At 46.7% G+C, this 16,000-nt stretch overlaps 1 protein-coding gene across 6 annotated transcripts in view; it reads right to left on the reverse strand.

The window, feature by feature from the left end:
• Nucleotides 1–16,000, reverse strand: part of IFT80 (intraflagellar transport 80) — a 159,955-nt gene that overhangs the window by 137,438 nt on the left and 6,517 nt on the right. For 4 of the 6 annotated variants that reach the window (XM_029066875.1, XM_029066883.2, XM_029066860.2 and 1 more), the window contains exons 2-3: nt 7,836–7,929; nt 6,402–6,623 (exon numbers count right to left, since the gene is read on the reverse strand). The exons of 1 other annotated variant lie outside the window; for it this stretch is intronic. In XM_029066875.1, coding sequence (XP_028922708.1) covers nt 6,402–6,623; nt 7,836–7,872 — 259 coding nt within the window. In that variant the 5' untranslated portion in view covers nt 7,873–7,929. Of the gene's footprint in view, nt 1–6,401; nt 6,624–7,835; nt 7,930–16,000 lie in introns of those variants that run through there. One more of the 6 variants, XM_029066902.1, reaches the window with a different exon arrangement.

Raw genomic sequence — 16,000 nt, forward strand, 5'->3', positions numbered from 1 at the left:
TTTTTAAAAAAAAACAAAACACTGGAATCTAGTAATGCAATAGGGCCTGGAACAAAACAGAGCCGGTCAGATGACCGTGGCTCAAGATTTTGACTGAATTTGTAGAAGAGACTGGAGAGGAAGAAGTGATCAAAACTTTCACAAGCAATTTGAAGACAGCAAGAATGTCAACCTCAAAATCTATCATGGCTACGAGGCGCTGACAAATGAAATCACAACCCATATCCAGGAACCTGAGAACAAAGATCTTCAGGCAATGTGGAAGACATCAATGTGTTAACACCGGGGTTTTAAAACTAATATAACTTTATTGAATTTAGCCACGCTAAGCAAAAGCCACTGAGATTTACGTGCCTGCCTCCCCCACTGACTTGTAAGCTTCCAGTCTGGAAAGAGTACAGGAAGACAGCTCCACCAGTTGCCTGCTCCCCTTTTCCCTCTGCTCCCCCTCTACCCCCGCTTCACCTCTCCTCAGCTAAGCCCCTTTTCCCCCCCTTCCCGCTGCTCCTCCCCCTCTCCCTTCCCATCCCCTCAGCACTGTACTCATCTGCTCAACTGTACATATTTTCATTACCCTATTTATTTTGTTAATGAGATGTACATCACCTTGATTCGATTTATTTGCTATTGTTTTATTGAGATGTTTTATTGATTCTATCTCACAAGCCCGCAATCTTGGTGTCATCCTTGACTCTGCTCTCTCATTGACCCCACACACCCAATACGTCACCAAAACCTGCCGGTCTCACCTTCACATCTCCAAGAGTGGCCCTTTCCTCTCCAACCAAACCGCTACCTTGTTGGTAGAATCTCTCATCATATCCCGACTGGACTACTGCATCAGCCTCCTTTCTGATCTCCCAACCTCCTGTCTCTCCCCGCTTCAATCTATACTTCACTCCGCTGCACAGATTGTCCTTCTACAGAAACGCTCTGGGCATGTCACTCCCCTCCTCAGAAATCTCCAGTGGTTGCCTATCAACCTTCACATGAAGCAAAAACTCCTCACTTTTGGCTTCAAAGCTCTCCATCACCTTGCCCCCACCTACCTCACCTCCCTTCTCTCCTTCTACAGCACACCCCATACACTCCACTCCTCTGCCACTCACCTCCTCACTGTCCCCCATTGGCGCCTGTCCCGCCATCGACACTTGGCCCACGTCCTACTGCTGTCCTATAATGCCCTCCCTCCTTACATCCGCCAAACTAACTCTCTTCCCCTCTTTAAAACCTGAGAGCTTACCTCCTCCAGGAGGCCTTCCCAGACTGAGCCCTCCCTTTTCCTCTGCTCCTCCTCCCCAGTGCCCCGACTCCCTCCTACTCGACCCCCTTCCCCACCCCACAGCACTTGTGTATATTTGTACATTTTATTATTCTATTTATTTTATTAATGATGTGCATATATCAATAATTCTATTTATCTATTTTGATGCTATCGATGCCTGTCTTCTTGTTTTGTTTTGTTGTCTGTCTCCCACTTCTAGACTGTGATCCTGTTGTTGGGTAGGGACTATCTCTATCTGCTGCCAAACTGGACTTTCCAAGTGCTTAGTATAGTGCTCTGCACACAATAAGTGCTCAATAAATGTGATTGAATGAATCAAGCTTTCAATAAATATAACTGGTGGACTGACAAAGCCATTCGTAATTGTTTTCTAATCTAAATCTATTGTTTTACCGAATCTAAATGCAAAGGTTTATTTAACATGCAAACCTGAATCAATTAAATTGTAGCGCAAAGTGATAACATGTGGCTTAATGGAAAGAGCATGGGCTTGGGAGTCAGAGGAAAAATAAAAAATAAAAATTGTGGTATTTTTTAAGCCCTTACTATGTGCAAAAGCACTGCTCTAAGCGCTGGGGGATACAAGGTGATCAGGTTGTCCCACGTGGGACAATAAATACTATTGAATGAACGTGGGGCTCACAGTTTTAATCCCCATTTGACAGATGAGGTAACTGAGGCACAGATAAGTTAAGTGACTTGCCCAAGGTCACACAGCTGACTAGCGGCGGATCCGGGATTAGAACCCGTGACTTCTGACTCCCAAGCCCGCACTCTTTCCACTGACAAGTGAATTCTGATTCCGGCCCCACCACTTGGATAAACACAGTAACAGTTTGGATGGAGGGGAAAGGGCAGATTTTAGCGATGCTGTGAAGGTCGAACTGGCAGGATTCAGTAATGGATTGAATATGAGGGTTGAATGAGCGAGAAGAGTCAAGGATAACGCCAAGGATACACGCTTGTGAGACAGGAAGGATGGAGGTGTCCTACAACGATGGGAAAGTCTGGGGGGTGACAGGGTTTTGGTGGAAAGATGAAGAGCTCTGTTTAGTCATATTACGTTTGAGGTGATGGGAGAACATCCAAGTAGAGACATCTTGAAGGCAGAAGGAAATGCGAGACTGCAGAGAGGGAGAGAGATTAGGCCCGGTGATGTATATTTGGGTATCAACTGCACAGAAGTGGGAGTTGAAGCCAAGTGAGTTCACGAGCTCTAATAATAATAATAATAATGTTGGTATTTGTTAAGCGCTTACTATGTGCCGAGCACTGTTCTAAACTCTGGGGTAGACATAGGGGAATCAGGTTGTCCCACATGGGGCTCACAGTCTTAATCCCCATTTTACAGATGAGGGAACTGAGGCACAGAGAAGTTAAGTGACTTGCCCACAGTCACACAGCCGACAAGTGGCAGAGCTGGGATTCGAACTCATGAGCCCTGACTCCAAAGCCCATGCTCTTTCCACTGAGCCATGCTGCTTCTCCAAGTGAGTGAGTGTAGAAGGAGAATAGAAGGGGACCCAGAACTAAACCTTGAGGGACATCCACAGTTAGGGGGTGGGAGGCAGAGGAGGAGACTAGGAATGAGCAGCTAGATAGATGGGAGGAGAACGAGGAGACGATAGTGTCGGTGACGCCAATAATGTTTCCAGGAGAAGTGGATGGTCGACAGTATTGGAGGCAGCTGAGAAGTCAAGAATTAGGATGGAGTAGAGGCCGCTGGATTAGGCAAGAAGGAGATCACTGGTGACCTTTCAATAGTATTTATTGAGCGCTTACTATGTGCAGAGCACTGTACTAAGCGCTTGGAATGAACAAGTCGGCAACAGATAGAGACAGTCCCTGCCGTTTGACGGGCTTACAGTCTAATCGGGGGAGACGGACAGACAAGAACAATGGCAAATAAATAGGATCAAGGGGATGAACAGTTTCTGTGCAATGACGGGGACGGTAGCCAGAAGGTTGGGGGGTGAAGGACAGAATTTGAGGAGACGAACTTGAGAGAGTGGGTGTAGACGACTTCCTCAAGGAGTCTGGAAAAGAATGGCAGGAGGGAGATGGGATGATAACTGCAGGAAGCTGTGGGGTCGAGGGAGGGGATTTTTTAGGATAGGAGAGTCACAGCATGCTTGACACGGGTCAGTGCGGCTGCCAGCCTCGTTGCCTTGGAGACAGGCAGGGGCACCAGCAGAGCCTCCACAAGAGGAGGCGGGGCAGTATCAACTCTGTCGTGTGGCTCGGGCTACACGATTTTGTGAGGCCCACCAAAGTGACACACGATGCCATTACAAAGGGCAGGGACTGTCTCTGTTACCGATTTGTACATTCCAAGCGCTTAGTATAGTGCTCTGCACATAGTAAGCACTCAATAAATACTATTGAATAATGAATGAATAAATGAATGAATGATGACATCACTTTATCGCTCTGCTACATCAAGAGACTGCCTGGTGCTTCTCATGCCCTGCAGCTAAGCAGGAGTCAGAGCAGGGTTTCTTACCACCCCAGGGGCTTTTTGGAGCAGAGTAGCTGATGCTCTTCCGCCCTCACCCCCCCAACTGGCCAACTGGTGAGTTGGATCAGTCCCACACTGATGCAGACACACCCTCCCCACCCCCACACAATCCGTAGCCTGGGCTGGGCTAGCTTAACCATTTCCACACCAGTATGACACTCCGAGCCTGGCTCACCTTATTCTGGGAAAAGGGGGCAATGATGCTCCCTTGGAGGCCGGGGAGGAGAAGCTGGCAGTGCTGAGATGCGGAATGGGACTGACTGGGAGGATGCGGGGGAGGCGGAAATGTGGGCTGATGATTCCACAGATGGTAACGAGAGGGAGAGTCAGAGGGGAGAGGCTCAACGGGAGGGAGCCTGAGGTCTGAGTCGGCTCCTGGTTGGTGGGGGGCTAGGGGAGGGGTCTTAGCCAAAGGAAGACAGGATATGCCGATGCTCAGGGTCCCAGCGGGGTGGATCTTCTAGCCCTACCCCAGGAGGCGGGATCTCTTGCTTCTCTTGAATCTCTCTGGAACTAGAGCCCTTCCTACTCCCCATCCCTGCTATGCACCAGGGGCATAGCTGGACTGTGGCCAGGCTAAGGAGGGCTTTGCCCTCTGCTGAGCAGCTCTCTCCAAAGGTGGGCTAAGGGGTGGAGGTGGGATGGGACCCTTTAGCCAGGTACTGAGCTACAGACCCTCAAGTAGCTGAATTATGCAGCAACCCCTCAGCAGCCAGCCCACCACACCAGGGACTGTGGCACCCAAGGGTCCGGGAGCAGCTGCTGACAGTTTGGAACTGGGGGTGTGCAGTAGAGTGTGAGTGGAACTCCAGCACCAAGGAAAGTAGTGAGGAGAGAGTCAGTTGGGCCAAGCGTATTCCTACTACTCGAAGAAAGGAAGCGGGGAAGGACCTAGGCATCCGGTCATCTAGCGGGCCCACCTAGAACCCATGATCACGATCACTTTCCTGCCCCCTGCCCACCTCCCACTGGGGGCGGAGGCATGGGGCCTGCCCAAGGGCTTACTGAGGATCACCAATTTGAAAAAAGAAACAAAAAACAAAACTCTAGGGTTGGGGAGGCGGGGAGTGGAGCAATAGCAGCATTGGTGGAAAATTGTTGGGAACAGGGGACATTATATTATCCTGTCCCTCCATGGAACAGGAGGAGATGGACTGAATTGATTTACCAGCAGTGACTGGGTGTCACTTATGAATCCTGGTGTTTGTCAGCAATTAGTGAATGATTTATCTCTGGTTATATGGACTGTGGGGTGTACCACGGGTACACACATCTACACTGAGAATGGGAGATCTGAAGCTCTGGGTATTTTAAGGGAGGAAGAAGTTTCTCAAGTGTAACCAATCAACATTCCATGATATCAGAAGAGGAGTTGCCCAGAGGAAGGAAGCAACATGGCCTAGTGAATAGAACACAGTCCTGGGATTCAGAAGGAGCTGGGTTCTAATCCCGACTCCATTTGTCTGCTGTGTGACCTTAGGCAAGTCACTTCACTCCTCTGTGCCTCTGTTACCTCATCTGGGGATTACGACCATGAACCTCGTGAGGGACAGGGACTATGTCCAACCTGATTAGCCTGCATCCATCCCAGTGCTTAATACAGTGCCTGGCACATAGCAAGCGCTTAACAAGTGTCATTAAAAAATAGACTTTCTCTCCTCCTCCTTCTGGAGAAATGTAGTTCTACGGCATAAGATGGTGAAAGCCAGAAATCCATGGTATAATTTCAAAGCAAATACAGACTACAGGCTCGGATCACTTTCCTAGCAGTGATTTGTCAAAATCTCACATCTGGGGCTGCTAAAAATGCAAATTGTGAGACTAACTCCTAAAGTCCAGGGCAAACAGTATTCTCCCAAGTGTTTATCAATCAGTCAATCATATATATTGAGTGCTTACTGTATGCAGAACCCTGTACTAAGCACTTGGGAGAGAATAAAACAGAGTTGGTAGATACATTCCCTGTCCCCACCAACATGTAAAGTTAATAATGGTAATTATCAAGTGCTTACCACTTACCTAGCCCCTGTGCTAACGTATCTTCAAGATAATCAAATCAGACACATTCTCTGACAGAACGGAGAGAGGCACCTTATTCCAATTTTACAAAAAGGGAAGCTGAGGGCACAGAGAGGTTAAGTGAAGCCAGAGGTTACGTAGTAAGCTAACACCAAGAACTATGCTTTTGGCTCTAGAGATTCCCTGCTTCTCAGCAACTTCCCCTCCTGCAGGCTTCCCTTGGACCCCACCGGCCTTCCTTCACCAGTTTAAAGATAGAAAAGCAATGACAAGTGAACCTATTTAATACAGTCCTATTGGGTTGCAAAACTCAGAGCCCAGCTAATGAAACGGCACTTGCTTTACATATATATATATATACATATATATATGTATGTCATAAAATGGTGAAAGCCAGAAATCCATGGTATAATTTCAAAGCAAATACAGACTATAGGCTCGGATCACTTTCTTAGCAGTGATGTGTCAAAATCACACACACACACACACACACACACACCCAGGTAGATTAATAAACAGTCACCTCAAACTCAAGTTAATCCAGTTCTAAAATAATCAAAACAAAAATGAAATATTTACCATCAGAACTTGTGAGAACAAAACTTTCCACTTGTGTTTGCTTCTTTCCACCAGTACTCTTGGGAAACCAATGAAAATCTATAGGATAGATATCATCTGGAAGTTTGACTACCTGAACTGCCTCACTAGTTAACAAGTTCCATTTCACTATCTGATGATCATCACTACATGAATATAATTCTTCAGCTGTAGTCCATCCTACACAGCTTACCAGTTCCTGATGTGTTCTCAAATTAAGGAAATGACTTTGAACAGTGATACATGACTGAATTAAAGAACTGATAGAAAAGTTCTACACATAGCATTCGGAATATAATTCTGGCTAATGAGGAATTATTTCCTATATTTATTTTTACAATAAACATCAGAAGGGTCAGAATATTAGGAAAAATGAAGGGAGAAACCAGAGAATAGATCTCAATATTGAAATGCTTGACATTATATGCTTGAGAAGCAGCATGGCCTAGTGGATAGATGGGCCTGGGAGTCAAAAGGACCTGGGTGGTAATCTCAGCTGTGCCACTTGTCTGCTGTGTGACCTTGGGTACTTCTCTATACTTCTCTGTGCCTGTTACCTCATCTGTAAAAATGGGGATTAAGACTGTGAGTCCCATGTAAGACATGGACTACGTCCAACCTGATTAGTTTCTATCTACCCCAGTGCTGACTTCAGTATATGGCACATAGTAGTAAGTGCTTAACAAATATTTCATATGTATGTGTGTGTGTATATATATATATTTGGATAGTATTTCTGAGATCTACATGATTTTTAAAATATTTGAGTGCTCACTGTGCACAGAATACTATACTGAGCACTTGGGAGAGCGGGAAATAGCTGGAACTCTGAAATAATTTGCAGGAAATTTAAAATCTTGTGGGTTTTTTCCCCCTCTATCCAACTATCTGCATTCTTACCTTAGTTCTGCCCCACTTTGTCCCCCTACTACTTGTTGGCCTTCCAGCCACATGGGTTCCCCCACTCCCAGCTTTCCACTGCTGTCACTCTGGGAAGAACCCTGGCATTACGGCTATCCGTCCTCTTACCTCTTATTTAGACAGACCAACATATGGGGTTGAAAGGAAAATCTTAGCATGTTTGCCACAAGCAAATTCTAAAGGTAATTTACTCAACATATATTAACCATCACAGGATGCATAGTACTATAGTAAGTAATGATAATGGAGAAAATGTTCTACCCCAAGCTGGTGCACATTTTACATTTACCAAAATGATTGAAATAGCTAGATTCAATATAGCTCTCAAAGCATTCATGTTAAATGTCTTTTAAAATTTAATTTGAGAAAAAGCACATTTTTTAAAGCAAGTAAAATTACGTATATTAACAATGTTACACAACCCTGAAGTTTGAAAGCCAAAAGCAATTCTGAGATGGACTTTGAAATTAAGCTATATCATTAGACAAAGGATATGCTTTGGTTCTTTTAGAAGTGATATCTTCAATCTCATTGTTTCTCCAACTCCAGGTTTCAATCGTCCTCAATAAATGACTTTAGGTTGCCTTTCCTGTAAATATAAAGGTTTCGAGAAGGACATTAATAATTTGCTTTTCTTTCTCCCCTCCCCCCACAATCTCATATATATTCATATTCTCTCTCTCTTTGTCTCTCACACACACACACACACAGTTTCACCGGCCAGTTCACTTCTAGCACTTGTCATTAATTCTATGGGGTTTTTTTAAGTGTGGGGGGGTGGTAAATGGTATTTGTTAAATACTTACTATGTGCCAGGCACTATAATGAGCACTAGAGTGGTTTAAATTATTCAGGATTGTGTCCAAAACAGGGTTCACAGTCTTAATTCCCATTTTACAGATGAGGTAGACACAGAGAAGTTTAGTAACTTACTCATCAAGGTCTCACAGCAAACGAGTGGCAGAGCCAAGATTAGACCCTAAATCGTCTGACTCCCAGGCCCGTGCTCTTTCTACTAGGCCACGCAACTTCTCACTCCTGAGTTTCCTAGTCTCCTCACTGTATTCTCTGTCAGCTCAGGGACTCAGCTACCTCCTCGCTGAAAGACTCAAAACTACCTCACCTGCCCCAATCTGTTGCCTGCTCCGCAATCCCACAATTCCTCTTATTTCCAGGTCATCTCCGCAAGGATGACCTGCTGTAACATGGCTAAATCTGAACCCCTAAACCTCACTGTAGCTTTTCCATCACAGTCAACAATTTCATCATCCTTTCCTCTCCCTGACGTTTATGACTTCGGTGTCCTTAACTGATTCCTAGCTGGGTTTTAAGCCTTACACTGTCACGAATTCTGTCGGTTCTTTCGGAAGATTTTTCGGGTACATTCATCCCTTTCCACGCAAAATGGCCTCGGCTGTGGTTCAAATCCTCATCATCTGTCAGAGACTTGACTAGAGTATTGACCTCCTCACTGGTCTTTCTGCCTCTTATCTCTCCCTCTTCAGTTTGGCCTGGATTATCTTCCTGAAATGCCATTCAGTATATGCCTCTCCCCTCCTCCAAAGCTTTCGATAATAATAATAATAATAATGGTGGTATTTGTTAAGCGCTTACTATGTGCAAAGCACTGTTCTAAGCGCTGGGGGGATACAGGGTGATCAGATTGTCCCACGTGGGGCTCACAGTTTTAATCCCCATTTTACAGATGAGGTAACTGAGGCCCAGAGAAGTTAAGTGACTTGCCCACAGTCACACAGCTGACAAGTGGCAGAGCCGGGAGTCGAACCCATGACCTCTGTCTCCAAAGCCCAGGCTGCACCACGCTGCTTCCCCTCTGCAGTGTGGCACACTGGAAAGAGCACAGGACTTGAAATCAGAGGACCTGGTTCTAATCCCAACTCAACAGCTTGCCTGTTGTGTGACTTTGGGTAGATCGCTTAACTGCTCTGTGCTGCAGTTTCCTCATTTGTAACATGGGGATTCAATACCTGTTCTCCTTCTTCCTCAGAATGCGAGCGCACGTGGGATGGAGACTGTGTTGGATCTATCTTGTTTCTGACCCAGCGCTTAGTACAATGCTTGGCACGTAGACTCCCAAATCTACATCTCCGGCCCTGATCTCTATCTCTCTCCTTCTCTGCGGTCTCACATTTCCTCCTGCCTCCGGGACATCTCTACTTGGATACCTCTAACTTAACATGTCCAAAATAGAACTCCTCATCTTCCCATCCCCCTAACATCCCCCATCACTGTAGACGGGCACCATCTTTCCTGCCTCCCCAGCCCATAAGCTTGACATTATCCTTGACTCATCTCTCTAATTCAGCCCATATTCTCAGTGGCACTAGATCCTGTCAGTTCAACCTTCACAGCATCCTCTCCCATCCAAACTGCTACCTTGTTGATCCAAGCACTTATCCCATCCCACCTTCACTATTGCACATCAGCCTCCTTGCTGACCTCTCTGCTTCCTGTCTCTCCCCACTTCAGTCCATACTTCATTCTGCTGTCGGCATCACTTTCCTACAAAACTGTTCAGTCCATGTTTCCTCACTCCTCAAGAGCCTCCAGTGGTCGTCCATCCAGCTCCGCATCAAACACAAAATCCTTGCAATTGGCTTGAAAGCACTCACTCTTACTCTTATCTCACCTCACTGACACATGGCCTAGTGGACAGAGCCCGGGCCTGGGAGTCGGAAAGTCCTGAGTACTAATCCCGGCTCTGCCTCTTGTTTGTCGTGTGACCTCCGGCAAGTTACTTAACTTCTCTGTGCCTCAGGTACCTCATCCGTAAAATGGGGATTAAGACTGTGAGCCCCATGTGGGACGGACACTATGTTCATTCAATAGTATTTATTGAGCGCCTATTATGTGCAGAGCACTACACTAAGCGCTTGGAATGAACAAGTCGGCAACAGATAGAGACAGTCTCTGCCGTTTGACGGGCTTACAGTCTAATCAGGGGAGACACACAGACAAGAACAATGGCAATAAATACAGTCAAGGGGAAGAACATCTTGTAAAAACAATGGCAACTAAATAGAATCAAGGTCCAACGCGGCCTAGTGGAAAGAGCACAGGCTGGGAGTCGGAGGGCATGGGTTTCTAAACCCAGCTCGGCCACACGCCTGCTGTGTGACCTTGGGCAAGTCACACCTTCTCTGTGCCTCAGTTGCTTCATCTGTAAAATGGGAGATTAAGACTGTGAGCCCCCGTGGGACAGGGACTGTGTCCAACCTGATTCCCTATTTTCCACCCCAGTGCCTAGAACAGTGCTTGGTATGGTAGTAAGCGATTAACAAATACAATTATTATTATCATCATCCAACTTAATTAGCTTGTATCTACCCCAGAGCTTAGAACAGTGCCTGACACATAGTAAGCAAATATCATTATTATTATCACTAGACCCCAACCCACACACTCAACTCCTCTAATGCCTACCTACGCGCCGTACCTCAATCTCATCTACCTCACCGGAGTCCCCTTGCCCATGTCCTTGGCCTGGAACTCCCTCCCCCTTCATATGTGACAGATGATCGCTCTCCCTACCATCAAAGCTTTATTACTATCACATCTCCTCCAAGAGGCCTTCCCCGACTAAGCCCTCATTTCCCCTACTCCTTCTCCCTTCAGTCCCGCCCTTGGATTTGAACCCTTTATTCACTTCATCCCCAGCCCCATGGCACTTAAATACTTCTCCGCAATTTATTTTAATGTCTGTCTCCCTCTCTAGACTGTAAACTCACTGTGAGCAGTCTACCAACTCTGCTAAACTGCACTCTCCCAAGCGCTTAGTACAGTGCCCTGCACACAGAAAGCGCTCAATAAATTACTGATTGACAGTAAGTGCTAACGAATACCACAATTATCATTATTAAAATACGTGACCATTGGTTTCAAGACTCTCAACTAGATCTCATCCTCAAAGGCATCTGCTCTCTTCACCCACTACCACCCAGCTCACACTCTTCACCCTTCCCAACCTACTCTCCATATTGTCCCCAGCACTGCAGCCCCCGGCTCAGAGAGTGTCCCTGTCTGGAATTTTCTCCCTACTTCAAATTAGCCAGATCACAACTCTCCCAAGCTTCAAAGCACTCTTGGAATTGCACCTCTTCCTCCAAAAACACTTGTTGATTCATCTCCTCCTCCCTGGGTTCTATCTGTGGTGAGCCCGCAACAAGTTGCTTTACAAGTGGCCATCCGTGATCCCGTGGACGACGACAAAAAAGAAAGTCGCGAAGGAATCAGGGTGCTCTACTTCCCGGAGGATCGCTGCCGATCCGTGAGGGCGGGGCACGGAGGGAGAGGTGACCTTCTCTCCCTGCTTGACCCAGTAGTGGGCCTGGACCAGTCAACGACTGCCAAACAGAGCCGCCGCCGTGACGCCTAAGTCAGATAAAAGGCAGTCGCTTTGAATGACGAGGAAGTAGAGAGAGAAGAAGAGAGAAAGTAGCATTCAGAGGGGGAAGTGTTCCAAGGGAAAGCAGCGCTGGGGAGAAGCAGCATTCGAAGGAAGCAGCGTTCGGGGGAAGCGCCACGCAGAGGGGGCTTGCAGCGTTAGCAGTCCGTGTCGCCGGGAACTTCTCCCAAACTTCCGCCGCGGGATCGGCAGAACGGGCTCGCTTGACCAGCAGACTGGTACAGGACTGGTACTGGACTCCACTCCACTGGTACTGGAGTGGAGTGAGTGAAGGTGTGCATGTGTCACTCCCTTGTAGCTTGGTGGTTGGTGGTTTGGTTTGACTCTACTACGTGTCACTGAGGCTACCCCGGTCCAGGAAAGTCCTAGTTGGTACGAACTGGGGACTCGTGATGGTATCCATTCTATGGGCACTCATAAGTGAGAAGCAGCGTGGCTCAGCGGAAAAAGCAAGGGCTTGGGAGTCAGAGGTCATGTGTTCTAATTCCAGCTCCACCACTTGTCATCTGTGTGACTTTGGACAATTCACTTCACTTCTCTGGGCCTCAGTTACCTCAACTATAAAATGGGCATTAAGACTGTGAGCCCCACATGGGACAACCTGATTACCTTGTATCCTCCCCAGTGCTTAGAACGGTGCTTTGCACATAGTAAGCACTTAACAAATGCCATTAGTTTGAAAGCTCACCTCTTCCAGGAAGCCTTCCCCAACTGAGCCCCCCCTTTCCCTCTGCTCCTCCCCCTTTCTTTCCCCACAGCACTGCACATATTTGTATAGATTATTTCTCTATTTTTTTTAATGATGTGTACATATCTATGATTCTATTTACCTTGATGATATTTACGCCAGACTGCTTGTTTTGTTTTGTTCTGTTTTGCTTTGCTATCTCCTCCATTTAGACCGTGAACCCGTTATTGGGCAGGGATTGTCTCTGTTGCCAAACTGTACATTCCAAGCGCTTAATACTGTGCTCTGCACATAGTAAGCGCTCAATAAATATGATTGAATGAATGAATGTAAGTACTGTCCTTCGTACCCTCTTTTATTCACAGCTAACTTTTCTCTCTAACAGTTGTACTGAGATTTTTTCCTAATCGTGTCTGCCTGTGTCCCCTATTGGACTGCAAACTACTTGAGAATAGAGAAGGTAATAGGTAACATACTCCCCCGAAATATTAATACAGGGCTCTGGATGCAACAGGCATTTAATAAACGCTAACACTTGACCACCTACCCCCTGCTACCCAATAAGGACCCAGACAAATGATGATCTCTCCCCATTCCTCCCCCAACCGGCGATGGGTATCTAAAGGCAGCCAAAAACCACAGATGCACCTCCTCAGCAGAGATGAGGAGAATGAGCAGGGTTCCTTGATATTCCCAGCTTCCACATCAGGATCCCAAACATTCACACGAGGGGTCTCACCCTGGCCTATTCCCTTTTCCCCATTTGAATCCCCACCCTCTGTGGGATCACAGGGAGTGAGCAAGATCCTTACAGTTGGGTTTGAACCCAAGAGAGGATGGGGATGGTAGGATCTTTCATTCATTCATTCAATAGTATTGAGTGCTTACTATGTGCAGAGCACTGTACTAAGCGCTTGGAATGGACAATACAGCAACAGATAGAGACAATCCCTGTCCAGTGATGGGCTCACAGTCTAAACAGGGGAGACAGCAAAGCAAAAGATCACAAAACGAAAAACAAGACATTATCAAAATAAAATCAAGGGGATGTACACCTCATGCACAAAATAAATAGGATAATAAATAATATACACAAATGAGCACACTGCTCGGGGAGAGGAAGGGGGAAGAGCAGAGAGTAGGGGGGAGGGGAAGCAGAGAGAAAGGGGTGCTCAGTTTGGGAAGGCCTCCTGGAGGAGGTGAGCTCTCAGTAGGGCTTTGAAGAGGGGAAGAGAGTTAGTTTGACGGAGGTGAGGAAGGGCATTCAAGGACAGCGGTAGGACGTGGCCCAGGGGTCGATGGCGGGATAGGCATGAACGGAGGACAGTGAGGAGGTGAGTGGCAGAGGAGTGGAGTGTACGGGTTGGGCAGTAGAAAGAGAAAAGGGAGGTGAGGTAGGAAGGGGCAAGGTGATGGAGAGCTCTGAAGCCAAGAGTGAGGAGTTTTTGTTTCGTGTAGAGGTTGATAGGCAACCACCGGAGGTTTTTGAGGAGGGGAGTGACATGATCAGAGTGTATCTGTAGGAAAAGGAGCCGGGCAGTGGAATGAAGAATAGACTGGAGTGGGGAGAGACAGGAGGAAGGGAGATCTGAGAGGAGGCTGACACAATATTCCAGTTGGGATATTAAGAGAGCTCGTACCAGCACAATAGCCATTTGGATGGAGAGGAAAGGGCAGATCTTGGCGATATTGTAAAGGTGATCTGGCATTCAATCAGTGGTATTTACTGAACACTTAATGTGTTCAGGACACTGTACTAAGCTTTTGGGAGAGCACAATGGTGTTGGATCACTCAATCATTTACGGCACACTCATATGAGAGAGATCAGATTTGGAAGTGTCAATTTGGGAATTATCTGCATAAAGATGGCAGTCGAAGCCTTGGGAGCAAATGAGTTCTCCAACAGAGTGGGTGTAGATGGAGAATAGAAGGGGACCCAGAACTGAGCCGTGAGGGGCTCCCACAGTTAGGGGGAGGGAAGCAGAGGAGGAACCCTTGAAAAAGACTGAGAATGAGCAGCCACAGAGATGAGAGGAAAATCAAGATAGGATGGTGTTAGTGAAGCCAAGGTTAGATAACGTTTCCCGGAGAAGGGGGTGGTCCTCAGTGTCCAAGACAGCTGAGAAGTCGAGGAGGATTAGGATGGCGAAGAGACCATAGGATTTGGCAAGGAGGAGACCACTAGTGACCTTTGAGAGAGCAGTTCAGGGAAGTGAAGGGGGCAGGAAGCCAGATTGGAAGGGGTCAAGGTGAGAACTGCAGAAGAGGAAGTGGAAGCAGCAGGTGCAGACAACTCGCTCAAGGAGTTTGGAGAGGAACGGTAAGGAGGGAGATGGGGTGATAGCGGGAAGGAGTCGTGCGGCCGAGGGAGGGTTTTTTGGGACAGGGGAGTTGTACACATGATCCCTGCCCTCAAGTAGTTTACAATATACAATATCTCAGTCCACCTCGGCAAAAAAAAGTTGGGATGAAAGTGAGTTTATTCATTCATTCAGTCGTATTCACTGAGCACTTACTGTATGCACAGCACTGTACTAAGCACTTGAAAAGTACAATTCGGGATCAGATAGAGATGATCCTTACCCAACAACGGGCTCACAGTCTAGAAGTGGGGAGACAGACAACAAAACAAGAAGACAGGCATCAATAGCATCAAAATATATAGAATTATAGAAATATGGACAATTATGGTATTTTTAGAGTGGGATGACCAAAACCAGACCCAATACCCTAACATGGGTGTGATGAAAGCACAGAACAGCATGTATCACTCCCAGTATTATTATAAATCCCAATACCAGACTGACTTTCTTAATAACATTGCTGACTCAGTTTGGTTTCTGGATAAGATAGCCAAGTCTTTTTCTACTAGGAATGAAAAATAAAATACTCACAATGAGGGTGGTACATTCAAGGTATGCTTCATCATTTACCGATATGTGTACAGGTGTTCAAACTGGGCTCTTTCCAGCTTCAAGAGCCACATACACTCTGTGGCCCTTCATCATATAGTCAGTGATTTATGGCCAGATTTCACCCCCAACCAACCACAAAAACATTCTTTCCAGCCTGCTTCAACCCAGTCCTAACCCTCACACACCATTATTCTATTTATTAGGCAAGAGCTTGAACTGTATTATCAGTGACTGGAGGAAGTAGTGTAGCATGGCACAGTGGACAGAGCCCGGGCCTGGGAGTCAGGAGGTCATGGGTTCTAATTCCGGCTCTTCCACTTGTCTGCTGTGTGACCTTGGGCAAGTCACTTCACTTCACTGTGCCTCAGGTGCCTCATCTGAAAAATGGGGATTGAGACTGTGAGCCCCAAGTGGGACAGGGACAGTGTCCACCCTGATTTGCTTGTACCACCTCAGTCCCTGGAACATGGTAAGCACTTAACAAATACCCTAATTAGGAGGTGGTAAGAATAAGGATAGGCCCCTTCCTTTTCAGACAGTCACAACGTGAAATTTGACAAGATGAATGGCAACATTGCCAGGTACTACGTCACCTGGACAATGTTCACCTTAGGGGCTGTTGGAAGGGGC

This window comes from Ornithorhynchus anatinus, chromosome 1 (genome assembly GCF_004115215.2).
Source record: "Ornithorhynchus anatinus isolate Pmale09 chromosome 1, mOrnAna1.pri.v4, whole genome shotgun sequence".
In the NCBI taxonomy this organism is placed as follows: Eukaryota; Metazoa; Chordata; class Mammalia; order Monotremata; family Ornithorhynchidae; genus Ornithorhynchus; species Ornithorhynchus anatinus.